General features: G+C 39.3%; 1 protein-coding gene across 1 annotated transcript in view; it reads left to right on the forward strand.

Annotated features, from left to right (window-relative positions):
• Window positions 1–6,183: 6,183 nt before the first annotated feature.
• The window catches only part of SLC44A3 (solute carrier family 44 member 3), a 99,638-nt gene continuing 88,945 nt past the window's right edge, over window positions 6,184–16,876 (forward strand). The window contains exons 1-4 of the mRNA XM_074188217.1: window positions 6,184–6,379; window positions 7,019–7,126; window positions 10,686–10,828; window positions 16,726–16,862. Coding sequence (XP_074044318.1) covers window positions 6,353–6,379; window positions 7,019–7,126; window positions 10,686–10,828; window positions 16,726–16,862 — 415 coding nt within the window. The 5' untranslated portion in view covers window positions 6,184–6,352. The remainder of the gene's footprint in view (window positions 6,380–7,018; window positions 7,127–10,685; window positions 10,829–16,725; window positions 16,863–16,876) is intronic.

The raw sequence follows: 16,876 nt of genomic DNA on the forward strand, positions 1-16,876 counted from the left end.
TCCTGAATGGGGACTCCAAGTCAAGAAAATGAAAAAATTCCCCAAAGACTATATTCTGGTGAGTCAGTCTTTACACAAGAATCATAGAATTGTGTTTTTAGAGAGGGAAGAGACCTTGTCCAATACTTTTGTTTTAAAAAGAACCGGAGCCCAGAGTGATTGAAGGCTTTGCCCAAGGTCATATCAGTGGCAAGGTAGGTACAAAAACTAACCTGGAGTTAGGAAAAGCTGAGTTCAGATTCTACATTTGATGCTGTGTGTGACCCTAGACAAGTTCTGTAAACTGTCCATCTCAATCTCTTCATTTGTAAAATAACGGCCTTGGACTCCCTTCCCTTCTAAATTCATGGTAGAAGCAGGATTCAAACCCAAATCCTGGGACTCCAAACTTAGTTCTTTTATTCTGCTACAAGCTGCCAAACCTAAGGACTGCAACTGAATTATTCATTAAACAGTTGGCTATTTAAATCAAGTTTATGCCAGAGACAAGTGGTGGCCTGATAATGCAAATGTAGATTCCCATGTACAAAATCCGTTCCAAAAAGATGAGAGTCACCTGTGATAATATTTATTGAGCACAGACTTCATTAGACCTGGCACCCTAGATGGTATTGAGCAAAATAAAACAGTCGCTTATCTCCTGTGCTGTCAGCCTCTTTTTGTACTCTGGGCCACCTGGAGGGAACTCTTTCTTCCCATCATTAAAGCCGATCCTCAAGAAATAGTCTGCTACCAAACATTCCTACCCACATTTAATTTCATTCAAATGAGTGACCTCTGTCTCCCAACTGTATTTGCCTCTTAGGCCTAAGAGAAAGTACCCAAAGATCCCACCAAGGAACTCTGATTTCCCTAAGTTCTTTAGGGAGGTATTTTGTGATGGGGGCTTCATCCAATTGCCTTCATCACATCATTCCCATCAGCTGTACCCCCCTTTAAGGACTTAGCACTTTAGCAAAAAAATAAAAAAAAGAACTAATAGCCCAAATTCTTCAAGAAATTGCATTCTAAAGGGAACAGGGTGGACCTAAATTAGAGATCATTATCCCCACTCATTCCACCTCCTCAGGAAATCATCCTGGGAGGAACAGGACTCCAGTTAATAATTAATAGTCATCAAATGGCTATAGACTCTCAAGATCAAATACAACTGAGTGATCCATCAGTGCCATGCTCCTGATATCTGTCAGTATCTTTTGAAAGAAAGGGTACCCTAACCACAAAACTTGAATTAATACAGATGATACTTTCTAGCAATAAATGTTAAGAAATTTTTAAAAAGGGACTTTAGTTCGGGTTCACGAATAAAGGGAACTGTGATGGAATGGAAATCCTTGTAACAAAAGAAAATAATTAGATCACTTCATTCAGTCTCTAGGAATTCTAGCCACTTTATTGATGTATGAACTTGAGTACTAAATGGGCAGAATTGGCCTACTGACAATCTAGAAGAAATTGGGGGTGGGGAAGGATCATTTGTTCTCCTAAATTACTTGGTTCCTTCTATCCACCTGAGAAAGCAAGTGATGAACTATAAGTCCGATGGAGGTAGTTTCAGAATTGGTTAAGCTATTGTACCCAAAGAGGAAAAATTAAGAGACACATGTCAATTGAGGAAATCTACAGTGGTGTGATCCCTTCCTTTTAAGTCTGAAATAAATTATTTGTAGACAGGTATAAATGGAAATGCTTTTAAATATGCTGATAGTGTCCAAGACAACTAATGATAAATCATGCTTCTTATCTCTCATTGGGAAGAGGTTAGGGGGTGGGAAGACTAAGGGTTCAGAATATTAGTTTTGCATATCCATTTTTCTTTATTGAAAAGGAAGGTTCATTAAGGGGAAGGTGTATAAAAAATAAAAAGCATCAAAACAACTTCTTTTTTAATTGCTCATGATGCAAAACTGGTAATACTAGCAAGCTTCAATTCTTAATTCAATAAACATTTATTAAGCCACCTACTATATGTCAGTTTGCTACATGGCACAGTGGATAGAATATCAAACCTCTAGGGTGTCAGGAAGATACCTCTTATTGAGTTCAAATCCAGCTTCAGATCTTTAATGTCTGATTGACCCTGGAAAAGTCACTTAACCCTGTTTGCTTCAGTTTCCTCATCTGTACCATGAACTGGAGAAGGAAATGACAAAGCACTCCAATATCTTTGCCAAGAAAATCCCAAAAGGGATCAGGACTGAATAAAACAGCTAAACAACAATGTACCAGTCACTATACTAAGCACTTGGGAAACAAATAAAAAGAAAACCAAATCTTGCCTTCAGTGAGCTAAGGTTACACAAAAGTAAGATGGAAAGGAGAACTAAACGGGACCAGAGGAGTTGAAAAGCAGGACAATGGGGAAAAAATGAGGTTCCTTGGAAAGTTCCAACCCCTAGGTCAAAGGAGACTTGGGGAGGAGTTTATTGTGGCTCTCCATTTCAACTTCCAATCCAAAGGAAGAGGCAAATTGAGGGAGCTGAGAAGCTGTTGAGTATCAAAAACTGAGTCAATTTACATGGTGAAGAGATGTCAAGTGATAAGTTTATCCTTGGGTGAGTATGATGCTAGTGAAGTTGAAATCAAGCTTAGCCTTTGATGGAAAAAAGCAGAATTAATGATGAAAAAAGATGGGAGATGTCAAATTTCTTTGACAGCATAATGAGGACCCTCCAAAAGCTACTGATGAAATAAAATAATGGTTAGTATCTAGAATGTGAACTCTTTGACAAGAGCCTTATTTCACTTTATATTTGTTTTGCTAGGACCAAAAAGTACCTGGTAAAGTCAGATAGCCTGTTTCAAGAATTTCTCTTTTTTAAAAGAACCAATACAAAGTCTCAGAACTTTGAACCTCAACATGATCAAGTCCATTCTTTTCTTTTTTTTAAAATCCAGTTGATATTTTGTTTTATTTTTTCCAATTGTGTTATGAAAGTTTTTCAACATTCATTCATATGCATATGCATAGTTTTAAGTTACATAATTTCTTTCCACCCTTTTTCCCACCCCCTTCCCCTCAGTGGTGAATAGTCTGGTGAATATTATACATACACATTGGTGTTTAACATGCTTACAAAATAGTCATTTTCTGTATGAGGAATTAGGATGAAGGGATAGGGAAGAAAAACATAAGAGAAATTTTTGAAAAGTGAATGTAGTGTTCATTCAGATTCTGTAGAGTTTTTTCTGTTTTGTTTTTCTTCCTCTGGACGTAGATAGCATTGTCCATAGCAGGGCTCCTAAGGTAGTCCTAGCTCTCTGAACTGCTGAGAGGATCTGCTTCCATCATAATTGATCAACTCACATTGTTGTTTTTAATGTATACAATGTTTTCTTGCTTCTGCTCCCTTCACTCAGCATCAGTTCCTCAAATTCATTCCATGCTTCTTTAGAGTCCAACCATTCAATGTACTATAGTACTCCATAACATTCACATACCATAATTTGTTCAGCCATTTTCCAATTGTTCCAATTTTCCAATTCTTTGCCACTTCAAAAAAGGCTGCTATGAATATTTTGGAACTTGTGGTCAAGTTCATTCTTGTCATAAGGAAGTTAACCATAGCCAAGGTCTTTGGTCAGAACCAGAAGCTGGAAGTAAAGAAAACTTTATAGCCACAGACCAGCCAATGGGTTCATAATTTTCAGCATCCAGAAGAGATTATGTGGCCATTGGAGCAACAGCCAACAGGAACATTATGTCCAGTGATGTTATTGAATAAACTGTTCTCTTGGTTCTACTCATTTCATTTTTTATCAGTTTGTAAAAAACTTTAAAACTGTTTTTTTCACATTCCTGTTAGAATATAAATTAATTTGATTCTATTTAGTTTGCTCTGAATCAGCTCCTTCAAATCTTTAATGTTTATCTCTTTGAAATGATCTAATTCATTTTTTATAATACAATATTATATCTCATTGCTATGCCATAACTTATTCAGTCACTCATCAATTAATGGATAGTCCCTTAAGTTTACAGTTTTTTCCATCATAAAAAATTGCTATAAAGTTTTTTTATATATCAATTTACATTTATTAAGCACCTACTATGGGACAAACACTATGTTAAACCTACAGGAGTAGAGAGCTTTTTTTTCTTTTTTTTTATCTCTTTTAGGTGGAGATCAAATAATGATATAGCTAGGTCAAAGGGTATATAATTCCAAATTGCTTTTCACAATGGTTATTCACAGATCCAACTACAATGCATCAATGTGCCTCTTTTTCCAGAGTACCTTAAGCATTTGTCATTTTCCTATTTTTGTCAAAAAACTTTTTAAAATTCAATTCTATTTTAGTTTCAGCTCCAGATTCTCTCTCTCTCCCCTTCCTCCTTCCCATTCATTGAGAAGGCAAGAAATATGAAATATGAATATGAAGTCATACAAAATAAATATTCTTATCACTTATATTTACAAAAAAAAAGAAAAAGAAAGAGAAAAAAATGCTTCAATTCATATTTTGAGTACATTTATTCTCTGTCTGAAAGGTGATGACATTTTTCATCTGGGTCCTTTGTAATTATGGTTGGTCATTATGTTATTCAGAGTTATTTAGTATTTCATAGTTGATTATCTTTACAATATTGCTGTTACTGCAGAAATTGTTCTACTGGTCCTGCTCAGTTCACATTGCATCAATTTATATGTTTTCCTAGGTTTTTCTGAAACCATTTTCTTCATCGTTCTTTATAGTTAAATTGTATTTTATAATATTAATATACCCTAACTTGTTCAGTCAGAAAAACAACTTTGAAAGCTTTAAAAACTATCATCCAATTACACTATAACCATCCAGAGTACCAATGATAAAATGTTGTTTATCTTCTAATAGAAATGATGTATCCAGGGTGAGTAATGAGACATGTATTTTGAACATGACCAATGAGGGAATTTGTTTTCTTTGTCTATAAGTATTGATTACAAGGAATTTGTTTTTCTGTTTTTTTCTGATGGATTAGGGAGTTGGAGAGAGAAGGTATATTTCTGTTCATCTACAAATTGTTTCTAGAAAGGAAGAAGAAAGGGACAGAAAGAGAGGAAGGAAGGAAGGAAGGAAGGAAGGGAGGGGGAGGGAGGAAGAGAAGAAAGAGAGAAAGGAAGAAAGAAGGAAAGATAGAAGGAAAGAAGGAAGGGAGAAAAAGAAAGGAAAGAGGGAGGGAGGGAAGAAAGGAAGGGAAAGAAAGGAAAGGAAAGGAAGGAAAGAAGCAAGAAAGCATGAAAGAAGGAAGGATAGAAGGAAAGAAGGAAGGGAGAAAAAGAAAGCAAGGAAGGGAAAGAAGGAAGAAAGGGAGAGAAAGGAAAAAGGAAGGAAGAAAGAGAAGAAAAAGAACAAAAAAGGAAAAAGGGGAATTCAGGGAGAGAGGAAAGAAAGAAGGGAGAAAGAGAAAACAATGTAACACTACATTCACTGTTTTATTGATGTTTGTCTTACAATTCTATTTTCAGGTCCTACTGCTTCCAGAGCCAGTGCTCTATCCACTGCATCACCTAGCCACCCCTACAGTTCTATTTTCAATAAATGGTTTTGCTCTTAATTAAAAAATAATAAAACACTTGATTGACAAATGATTCCTTTGTCAATCAAGTCTTCATTTTACTCATTTTTAGTTCAGTGCTTATTGGTCGGGGAATTACCTGCTTGGTGTGGAAATCCGCTTGGGCTAAGTAGATAATTTGGTTTCTAATGATTTGCCTGGGCCACTGGAGGCCACAAGATTTATGATCCGATCATCTAATTCAACACCCTGGCTTTACCAAAGGGGAAACCGAAGTCCAGTGAGATGGGTGCTGTGCTCAAGGCCTCACAGGTGGCACCACTGGGCATAGCCCTGCAACTCGCTGCTTCCCTAGAGGAACACAACTAGTACCTATGTTAAGAAGTGGCATTGGAACCCAGATCTCTTCGGCCTCCGGAATCGGCCCTCTATCAGTTCCAGAATAACAAAGGGGGTTCTGAGTTTTCTCCTAGGCACGGCGCCCGCGGCAGGCGGGGAGCGTCCGCTTGCCTAGCTGGCAGGGCAGATGGGGCAACCTGGCCAGGGCCCAGTCACCTGGCTCCCGGAGGCGGGCCAGGAGGCAGGGCCCGGCGAGGCTGAGGCGGGGCCGGGCAGAGGCGGAGAGAGGGCCGAGGGGCGGGCCGCTGGCCTTGGGGACACTGGGCCGCCCGTGCCCCCGCGGACCCCCGCTGGCCACGTGGAGGCGCTGCCCGGCCCGCTGCACCCCCGGCGGCCACAGGGCCCACCTGCGGGCAGCTCTGCCCGCGGCTCATGCGGCAACCTGTCCTGGGCGGCGGCGGGGCTGGCCCCGGCTCCTAGACCCCGGCGGAGGCTGGCCAGCGGCTTGGCAGGATGCCGTGCTTCCGAGGGGAGTACCTGGTAAGCGCCCTGGCCGCCCGCGCCTGCGGGGGGCCTGCGGGGGGCGGCGGGGTCCGCACCTGCTGCCGCCGCATCCCGGGGGAAGGGGCCAAGGGATGGGAGCTGGTCCAGCGGAGCTGCCAGCGACCCCAGGCCGGTGCGCCGTGGGGCGTAGCCAGCCCAGCCGCTGCAGACCTGCCGGCCACCTGGAGGGCCGCGGCCTAACTTGCTCCCCCATCACCTCCCCCTCTCCCGCTTCACACCTCAGGCCTGGGGGCAATCAGTGAATGGTAGAAGCGGAAACGGGCACCCGGCTGATGCCCTTGAGGATGGCATCGGTCCGTCGGCCTGGAGCTTGTATTCTAATCATATCCACAAAAACAAGTTGAATTTTTATAACATTGGTAAGGTTTGCGCAGCGCAATGCTGCTTCCAAAACTGAATTCTAAATAGGCACTGCCCCCTTGGGAGTGCAGTGATTCCCAGGATCCTCTTTCTGCTATTAATGAATTGTTAGAAAAGTTAAAGCTTTCAATTTCAGCTCCTGGGGTTCGGTTGGAAAGCTGAGACCCACGTGGTTACTAAAGCTCTTCTAGCCTCTCCTCCTTTTTATTCCCGCCCCGACCTCCTCACCCTTATGATTTTCCCTCTCTTTGAAAGGTTTCTGCCGAGGAAAGCTCCAGACAGAGAGAGTGGAGACCCCAGATTTATAGAAAATGCACAGACCCTGTTTGGTTAATCCTGTTCTTTCTCTTTTGGACTGGTTTGGTAAGTGTGTTGGCTGAGCAGGAGGGGAAGGGAAGAAGGAAGAGATTTAAATGAAATGATACTTGGAGATTTGAAGTCTAGTTCTAGTATCTAGAAGAACCTAGAACATGAGTCCTAAGGCATTCTGCACGGATAATTTTTCTGGTAATTAGATAAAAAAAAACTATAAATAGCAGTGCTCAACACAGTCTGTGGCATTTAATACATGTTTATTGTATTATTTTATGCTGTTGTGTCATATTGAATGGCTAATCCTGAGGAGTCTTATTGGAAATTTCCTGTGGCCTGAACTCGTGAAATTTTCTCCTAATGCCCTTGTGCCAGATCTTAATGAGAGACTCTCTCAGGGACACTGGCACTGGGGTTTGCCAAGTGATGATAAGGTCATCCAGTCTTCATTTCATTTTCTGTGGATGTATGCTTATCTTCTTACCACCTGAGATTCCTGACTGAGAAGCAGAGGTAATTCTCAGAAGGTGATTTGGGATTTACCTTTTTATTAAAAGGAAAAATGGAAATCGATGAAAAGAATCATGGAAGGCAGCCTGGCATATTAAGAAGCATGTTAGATTTGTTGTCAGAGCCATTTGAAATCTGCCTTTTTACCACTTGCTATCTCTGTGACCTTGAGCCAGTCACTTTAACTCTGAGGGTCTTAGTTTCCCTATCTGTAAAATGAGGGAATTGATCTAGATGGCCTCTGGGGTCCCTTACAGCTCTCCATCCACAATGCTAATTGTTACACATTTTTGATTACTCACTCATCTGGCAATTAAAACTGAGACAAACCCCGGGAGAGTGTCCAAGTGACTCTGGAGGGAGTTGGCCTGGTCACACACACCCTTTTGATATTTTGTGCCTGGAGCCAACTGTTAACAACGCCCTGGCCCTAGCTTTAAGGTGAATGGTACTGATTTCCCACTCTCCCCCACCCCTCCTAACACACACACCTGCCTCTAACCTCCTTTCCAGTACATTTGTAGAGGAGTTCCTGGGCCTTTGTCCAGCTAAGGAGAATTTGGTTCTGTCTTTAATCTTGACCAGCCCATATGTTTACAGGAAGGGTTTGTAGTATTACTGCAGAGGGTCCCTCTCTTTCTTCTCAAAGATCCACCTTGTGTAACTGGAAAGAGCTCTTTTTTATTCCTTGAAAACAAGAGGGACTAGCTTCACCTGGTTGGGACGTGCCACATCCTACCTAGTCAATGATTAATTCTGAAGGCAATCAAACAGCTTCCAAGGCCTGGGCACCTGAATGAGATTCTGGTTGCCTGGAGCCCAGGTCTGCATTGACTAAGGGCAGATGTCACTATTGTCCTCCTTTAGTGCTTGGAAAATCGATGTTTGTTGATTCTACTAATTGTCAGTGGTGCAGAGAGAAGAGGCCTGAATCGGAATTGGTACAGATCAAATCTGAGCACTCCCCACTATCTGGGTGACAGGTCAACAACATAACAATGCTTCAAGATTTACAAAGAGTTTTACATGTGTTATCACATTTGATTCTCACTGTGAAGTTGTTCCACCCCAATTTATAGAAGAGATGTTATTATTCCCACTTTTATAGATGAGGAAACTGAGGCCAGGAGGTTAAGTGATTTGACCAGGGTTGTACCGCTATGACACGCCTAATGGCAATATTTGATTGCAGTCAATATGCTCACTATCTGCCATGCCACTTACCTTCTTCCACCCTGAGCCTCGGTTTCTTCATCTGTAAAATGAGAAGGTTGGACTAGAAGATTTCTAAGCTCTCTGCTAGCTCTAAAGCTTTTATCATTCCATTGGGAGATGATATCATGACAAACAAGTGAATTGAATTTGAGTGAAGTCACCAGCTTCACTTTCTCCTCCAGAGCCAATTGGGTCCAGTGGCCAGATATGAATCAGGAAGACTGGAGATGACCCTGGATGAGGGACAGTCAGGTTAAGTGATTTGCCCAAGGTCACATAGCTAGTACATGGTCAAGTGTCTGAGACCTGATTCCAAGACCAGTGCTCTATCCATTGTGCCATGTTGCTGCCCTGAACAATTAGTATGGCACAGAGGAAAGAACACCAGAATCTAGATTCAAATTCTTACTTTTCTCATATGTAAAATTAAGGGGTTTTATTAGGTCCCCTCAGAAACCCCTTCCTGCTCTAATTCTACCATATAAACATAATATATGGAAATTAAAATATTGTATGTGACTGGAAAGTTTCAAGGGATCTGGGAGAGTTTTTGAACTGAGAGAGGGAAAAGTATTGATCTTCTAAGCTATGCAACATTCCTTATAGTTTGTCACTAATTTTCCCCACCAACTGTATGTCTTTTCACATTATTCTAGTGTGCCTGTTAACCTTTAAAGGCAAGTGGATTCTAGCACAGAGCTGCTTTCCTCTCACAAATGGTCACTTTAATAATAATCATCAAGTCCATTCTGGGTTCTCACTTTTCTAAGTCAAGCTCCAGGAAAAGGGCAAGCTGACTGTCTCAAAAGAAGGCATCAAGAGGAAAGTCATGAGGCCAGGAGAGAGGGAAACTGCTTGTAGAATCTACTACATCTCATAGGTGGGAGGAATTCATGACTTTGAATGGTCCTTCTCTTTATAAAAAGTCTTCTCTTCATAAATAAAATGTTTGCCTTACCCAGTCTTATTGTTGCTGAAATCAGATCAGTTCTTCCAAAGGAGAGAGAATCCTAGACATGGAAAAAACAAGAATTAGAAGGTAGAAGGGCAACTCTCATGTGGGTAATCTAGGAACAATTCAGAGAGAATTTTATCTATTATCCCTCATGGAAATTAATCAAAGAATAATAACCAAGACAATATGATATAATGCTTTAAAATTTGCAGAAGACTTTATGTAGATTTTCTCATTTGAGCCTTACAACAATCCAGAATTCTGGAGGTGAGTTTTATGAGAATAAGACTCAACTTTTTTTTTCAATTCTTAAAGAAAGATTTTATTTGAATTTTACAATTTTCCCCCATTCTTGCTTCCCTCTCTCCACCCCCCACAGAAGGTAGTCTGTTAGTCTTTACATTATTTCCATAGTATACATTGATCTAAGTTGAATGTGATAAGAAAGAAATCATATCCTCAAGGAAGAAAAATAAAGTATAAGAGATAGTAAAATTAATAAGATAATAGTTTTTTTTTTAATTAAAGGTAATTGTCTTTGGTCTTTGTTCAAACTCCACAATTCTTTCTCTGGATACAAATAGTATTCTCCATCACAGACAGCCCATAATTGTATCTGGCATTCTGAATCGCAGATACCCCGAAATTGTCCCTGGTTGTTACACTGATGGAATGAGCAAGTCCATCAAGGTTGATCATCACTCCCATGTTGCTGTTAGGGTGTACAGTGTTGTTCTGGTTCTGCTCATCTCACTCAGCATCAGTTAATGCAAATTCTTCCAGGTTTCCCTGAACTCCCATCCCTCCTGGTTTCTAATAGAACAATAGTGTTCCATGACATACATATACCACAGTTTGCTAAGCCATTCCCCAATTGAAGGACATTCAGATAAGACTCAACTTTACCCAGTGTTCTTGCGTTTTACCTAGGTGTTCATCATGGGCTATTCTGTGATAGCTGGGGCTGCAGAAAGACTGGTGTTTGGCTATGACAGCTATGGGAATGTATGTGGCAAGAAGAACTCTCCCGTGGAAGGAGCCCCTCTTTCCGGACAGGACATGACTAAAAGAAAGTAAGTATTTGTATCAATTTTTTTTTCTTTTTTCTTTCTGTCAGTTTTTTAAGTAGCTTTGAGATGGTTGTCCCTGATTCAGATAATGATGATGACAACTATTATATTTCTATAGCATTGCATGTTTTGCAAAGCAGCCATAGTTCATAGAATTATAAAGGAAAGGTGAAAGGAAATAATGTGCTATGTGTCAAAATATCTCATTTGATCCTTATAACAGTCCTGCAATGTAGGTGCCATATTATCCCCATTTCACAGTTGAGGCAGTGTCACACAATTAGTAAGTGTCTGAAGGTAGATTTGAACTTGGGTCTTCCTGACTCCAAGAATTCTATAGACCTCCCAGAATTCTATCTGCTGTGCCATCTAGTATTTAATTATGCATCATCAGATTGTAAATCTGATGACTGGAACCTCAAGTGCCATCTTCTCTATCCCTCTCCTTTTACAGATGATGAAACTGAGTCCCAAGGTGGTTAAATGTTTTGCCCAGTGATCATCAGAGACTAGATTCAAACTTAGATCCTATGACTCCAGGGTTCACAGCCTATCTATTAAATCTTATGACGCAGTAAATACTGGTTAAGCACCTACTAGTTGAAGACCCTATGTTTACACAGGAGTTAAAAAGGTGAAAAATTACCCAGAAATTCTGACATTTCAGAGCTGGGAGGGAATTCAACTATCTTGTTCATATCCAATCCAAAAGGAACCCCAATTATAAGACTCCCTATAAGAAGCATAATAAAAATAATAGCAATTATTAGCAATAAAAGATTTGAGGCAGACTACCTCTAGACCTCCAAGGAAGAGAACCCATTGCCTTCTAAAGTAGTCCATTTGATTAGACACAGATCTTATCCTCAAGGACCATACAGTCTGATGGGGAGAGAGGTGAGATATCTTAGTAGAATACTAGGTAGAATATGAGCAAATGCAAAGGAGAGGTTGAGGGAAATATTGAGGACAACTGCATAGAGAGAATAATGTCTGAGAATAGACCTCAGTATGAGCGTTTTTTAGACACAAAATAGAACAAGTAAGTCCAATGTGACTCTCACAACAGGAAAGGAAAGTTGGACTCAATTAAAAGGGCTTTGAATATCAGTTTAATAAGGACATTGTATTTTACTCCATAGAGACTGGGGGAGCTATTAAACATTCTCAAGTACAGAAAAATAGTGTGATCAGATCTGTATATTCAGAATATTATTGTGATGATGTGAAGGATGGATTGGAGATGAGAGAGATTACAGATAGACCACCAAAAAATCATTTCTAACTTTAGTCTTTAACAGTGATGAAGACCTGAATAGAGCAAGTAGATGAGGATTATAAAGGAGAGGATAGAGCAGAGAGAAAAACCATGATTCAGCATGTAGGGAATGAAAGAACCAAAATAAATCTAATGTTTGGGGCTTGTATGTCTGCAAGTTTGGTGACACCATCAATAGAAATGGAAAAATTGGGAGAGACATGACAGTTGGAAGAAATCTCAGCAGTTATTTTGTTCAATCTATGCCCCCCCAAAGAATTCCACCACAACATAGCCCAACCAGGTCTTCCTTTGTTTGAAGATCTCCATTGATGGAGAGTTTACTACATTTCAAGTATATATCCCCAGGCAATTCATTCCTCTTTGAACTAGTTCTAATTGTTTTTTAAAAAAAGGTTTTTTTGCTTGCCCTTTGGGGCCAAATAGATAAAGTCTAATCTTTCTCTTTCACATGGGAAGAAGATTTTTTCTTTGGGAAGATGATTTCTCTTTGGGGCAGACTGAGTTTGAAATATCAAAGGGATATCTGAATGAGGATGGTTCAACATTAAATTGGAAAAACAAGATTAGAGTTTAATGAAGAGTTTGGGAGTAAAGATAGATTTGAGGTTTTTATGAATAAATAGCCAGGAGACTAGAATAGATTACATGCCCCCCAATAATATGAACAGAAGAAAAGAAAATAGCACATGAATCTACAAATTATGTACAACTTGCCATTCCTTTTAAAAAAATTCAACTGTGTCTGACTCTTTATGACCCCATTGGAGGTTTTCTTGACAAAGATATTCTCAGTGTCAATATAACTAAAAAGGAAAATGATCAATGTTTGCAGTGGATGTGGGAAAACTGGGACACTAATGCATTGCTGGTGGAGTTGTGGTCTTATACAATCTTTCTGGAGAACAATCTGGAATTAAGCCCAAAGGGCAATAAAACTGTACATACCTTTTGATCCACCAATACCACTATTAGGTCTGTATCCCAAAGAGATCACAAAAAAAGGATAAAAGAACCACATGTACAAAAATATTTATAGCAATTCTTTTTTGTAGTGGCAAAAAATTGGAAATTGAAGGGGATACCCATCAGTTGGGGAATGGCTGAACAAATTGTGGTATATGAATATGATGGAACACTGTTGAAATCATGAGGGTCAAGGCTTTAGAGTAGCTTGGAAAGACTTGCAAGAATGGATGCTGAGTGAGCAAAAGCAGAAGAATATTATACAGATTAATAGCAACATTGGGTGATGATCAACTATGATGGACTTGTTCATTTCAGCAGCAGTATAATAATTAAAGACAATTCTAAGAGATGTGATGAAAAATACCATTCATATCCAGAAAAGGATTTTAGATGTAAACCAAAACTTACTATCTTCAATTTCTTTTTAAATTGTCTTATATATATATTGTTTTTCTCTCTCTCTAATACTTTTTTCCCATTTCTACTTGATTCTTCTTTCACAGCATGATAATATGGATATAGTTTTAGCAAGGTTATACATGTCTAGCCTATATTAGATTACTTTCTGTCAGGGGAATGGGGGAGAGAAGGGAGAGATGGAGAAAAATGTGAAATTCAAAACCTTGCAAAAAAAATGACTTGAAAACTACTGTTTTCAGTTGGAAAAATAAATAATTATTTTTTTTAAAAAGGAAGGGACAGCAGAGAAGAGAGGTAAGTTGAGTTTCCAGAGAAAGAAATGATAAATAGAAGTATGCATAAAATTGTATACACACACATTTGTGTCTAATGATAGCCATCTGGGGAGCAGGGAAAAAAGAAATTTACATGATAATTTTATTATGTTTTTAAAAGGAATGACAAGTTTTACATGATTTATGGATTCATATGCTATCTTTTTTTATTATATTAAGCATTAAATAAAAACAATTTTTGTTTAAATGTTTTTATTTAAAAAAAAATTAAAGACCTCCATGGCACAACTTCTTCCCAGCAGTTAGGTTTTTAGTTAGATCAATTACAATACAATTACAACCAAGAAATTTTTTCTGATTTAACTAAAAAAAGGGGGTGAGGGGGTGCATTTCAAACAAGGTTAAAAAAAATATGCTTTTAAAAAACCTTTAGAGAAGCAATTGCCAACAGAACTTTCACATATTGGCATCCAATTTCCTGCCATCAAACGCAATGCAGAGACGCAGGGAGTGCTGAGAAATGTGCTCCAATACAAGGTGTACAGATGAGGTAATTTACAACACAGAAGTTGTTACATAAAAATTTTTTTAAAAAAGCTTTGGGGGATGTTCACAAAGGGTAAGGGAAAGAAGAACCACAGAAATTAACCCAAAAGAAGAGGGCAGGGATTTGTGAAAGTCACCTCATAAAAAGTTAAAGAGCAAGGATTCATCAGAAGTCCTTGGAACTAGATGTTCCAGATAAAAGCATAGATTTAGAGCAAGGAGGGACCTTAGAAGCCATCAAGCCCAGCCCATCATTTTACAGATGAAGAAACTGAGAATGAAAGAAGTTAAGCCCTGGGTCACAGAGTTCTTAATTGTCTTTAGGCAGGATGTGAACTTAAATCTTTCTGATTCCTGGAAGGGGCAATTAGGCAATACAGTGTATAGAGCACTGGATTTGGAATCAGAAAGACTCAACTTCCTAACTTCAAATCTGCCTTCAGATATTTACTAGCTATGTGATCCTGGACAAGTCACTTAACCCTGTTTACCTCAGTTCCTCATCTATAAAATGGGTTAGAGAAGGAAATGACAAATCACTCCATTATCTTTGCCAAGAAAACCTCCATTTCGGTCATGTAGAGTCAGACACAATTGAAAAAATGACTCAACAGTGATAACAAACAACAGCTTCCTGACTGTGACTCCAATCCTTTAACTCACTGGTCAAGGAGACTCATGAAGGAGGTTTTTGGATTGGAGAATTAGGAAACCATTGATGACCAGGGAAAGAACAGTTTCAGGAAAATGGGGATAGAACCTTATTTAGGGGATGAAGAATGAGTGAGCAAATGATTTTTTAAAAATTGAGGTAGCTAACATAAACATCATTCCCACCCCCCTAGGATTTTGACAGTAAAGGGAAGAAGAGGGTACCATAAGTTGAGGGGGTAGTGATGGAAAAGGGAATTTGATCAAGAGAAATTTATGGGGTGGGTTTTTTTGATTATTTTAATAGGAGATCTGAGTGTATTGGTAGGCAGAAGGAAAGGATTATAACTGGAGTGATTTTTTAAACTCCTCCATCCCTATCAGCAACCTAGAGTAGCATTGAAGTGGTTGAGAGGGAACAGCAAATGTTTCTGAATGTCCAATCTCAGTCACATGAATTTTGCTCTACCCGGACCAAGTCCTAAATGTAACTCTACAATGGACTTTTTGAATGCAAGAGAGGATAGCCACGTATGGTACTGTCCTGCTCAAATTGTGTACATGTTTGTAGGTCTATTTGTTTGTGTGGCTGTTGATCCTTTCTGCTCCATCTCTTCCCCCTCTTCCCCACCCCCACTTTCCCCTCTCTATAGAAAGTTATCATGGGAAAATTTACTTGCACTCACTCAAGTTTAAAATATATTTTGTTTTAGTTTGAGACCTTTGATTTCATTCATGTGGGGAACTGCCAGCAGGAAACTCCTTCTTAAGATGCAGAGCAGCATCTCACTTGTCATTTATGGTTGTAGGAAGTTTCCAGGAGCATTTAGAGGAGAGGTGACTTGCCCCCTCTCCTCCAGTAATGTGATTACATTATCAATCTATGTAAGAGGCAAGATCTGAAGGTTGGCCTTATTTCAACTCCATCATGCTGCCTCTCTCATCAGTTATTTTAATTAATTGTTTTAATCAATCTACAAACATTTATTAAGCACCTACTATGTACTAGCTATTGAAGACAAAAACCCAAAGAATGAAACAATTCCTCCTCTCAAGATTATGTTCTCATGAGGGAGAAAACAAGTCCATATATGAGTATATTTTAGGCAGCTGACCATGAACCACGTCCAGGTTCTGTTTATCAGCTTCTGCTCTAGACCACATACTCTTAGGGTCCAAAGGATCTTAGTGATCATCTAAGAGAAGAGAAACAAACATTTATTAAGTGACTATTGTATGCCAGATATCCCAAGCACTTTAGATATTTTATCTCATTTGATCATCAAAACAACCCTAGGAAGTAGTTGTTACGATTATTTCCATTTTAGAGTTAAGGAACCTGAGCCAAACAGAGGTTAAATAACTTGCCAGGGTCACACAAACACTGAGTGTCTGAGGCTAGATGTGAACTCTGACCTTCTGATTCAAAATCTGATATGCTTTCTGCTGTATAAATCCTTTTAAAGAAATCATTCAGTCATGTCCAACTCTTTGGGACTTCATTTGGAGTCTTGCTGGCAAAGATACTGCAGTGATTTTCCATTTCCTTCTCCAGCTCATTTTACAGATGAGGAAACTGAGACAACCAGGGTTAAGTGACTTGCCAGGATCCCAAATGTCTGAGGTTGAATTTGAACTCAGGTCTTCCTGACTCCAGGTCTAGCACTCTAGCCACTTTTCCACAAATACTTTAAAGGTTGCAATTAAGAATTAATAAGAAAAATGACCTCAAACTTAATTCTCTTCTCCCTTCTTCCTAGACATGTATTCTTTATGAATTCCTGTAATCTGGAAAACAAAGACCTCCAAATCAATTCCATTGCTCTCTGCGTATCTAGTTGCCCTGAAGAACAATTAGACACTCTGGAGGACGTCCAGCTCTTTGCCAAGAACAATGGTAGGGCTAACCCT

Source organism: Macrotis lagotis, chromosome 5 (genome assembly GCF_037893015.1).
Source record: "Macrotis lagotis isolate mMagLag1 chromosome 5, bilby.v1.9.chrom.fasta, whole genome shotgun sequence".
NCBI lineage: Eukaryota > Metazoa > Chordata > Mammalia > Peramelemorphia > Peramelidae > Macrotis > Macrotis lagotis.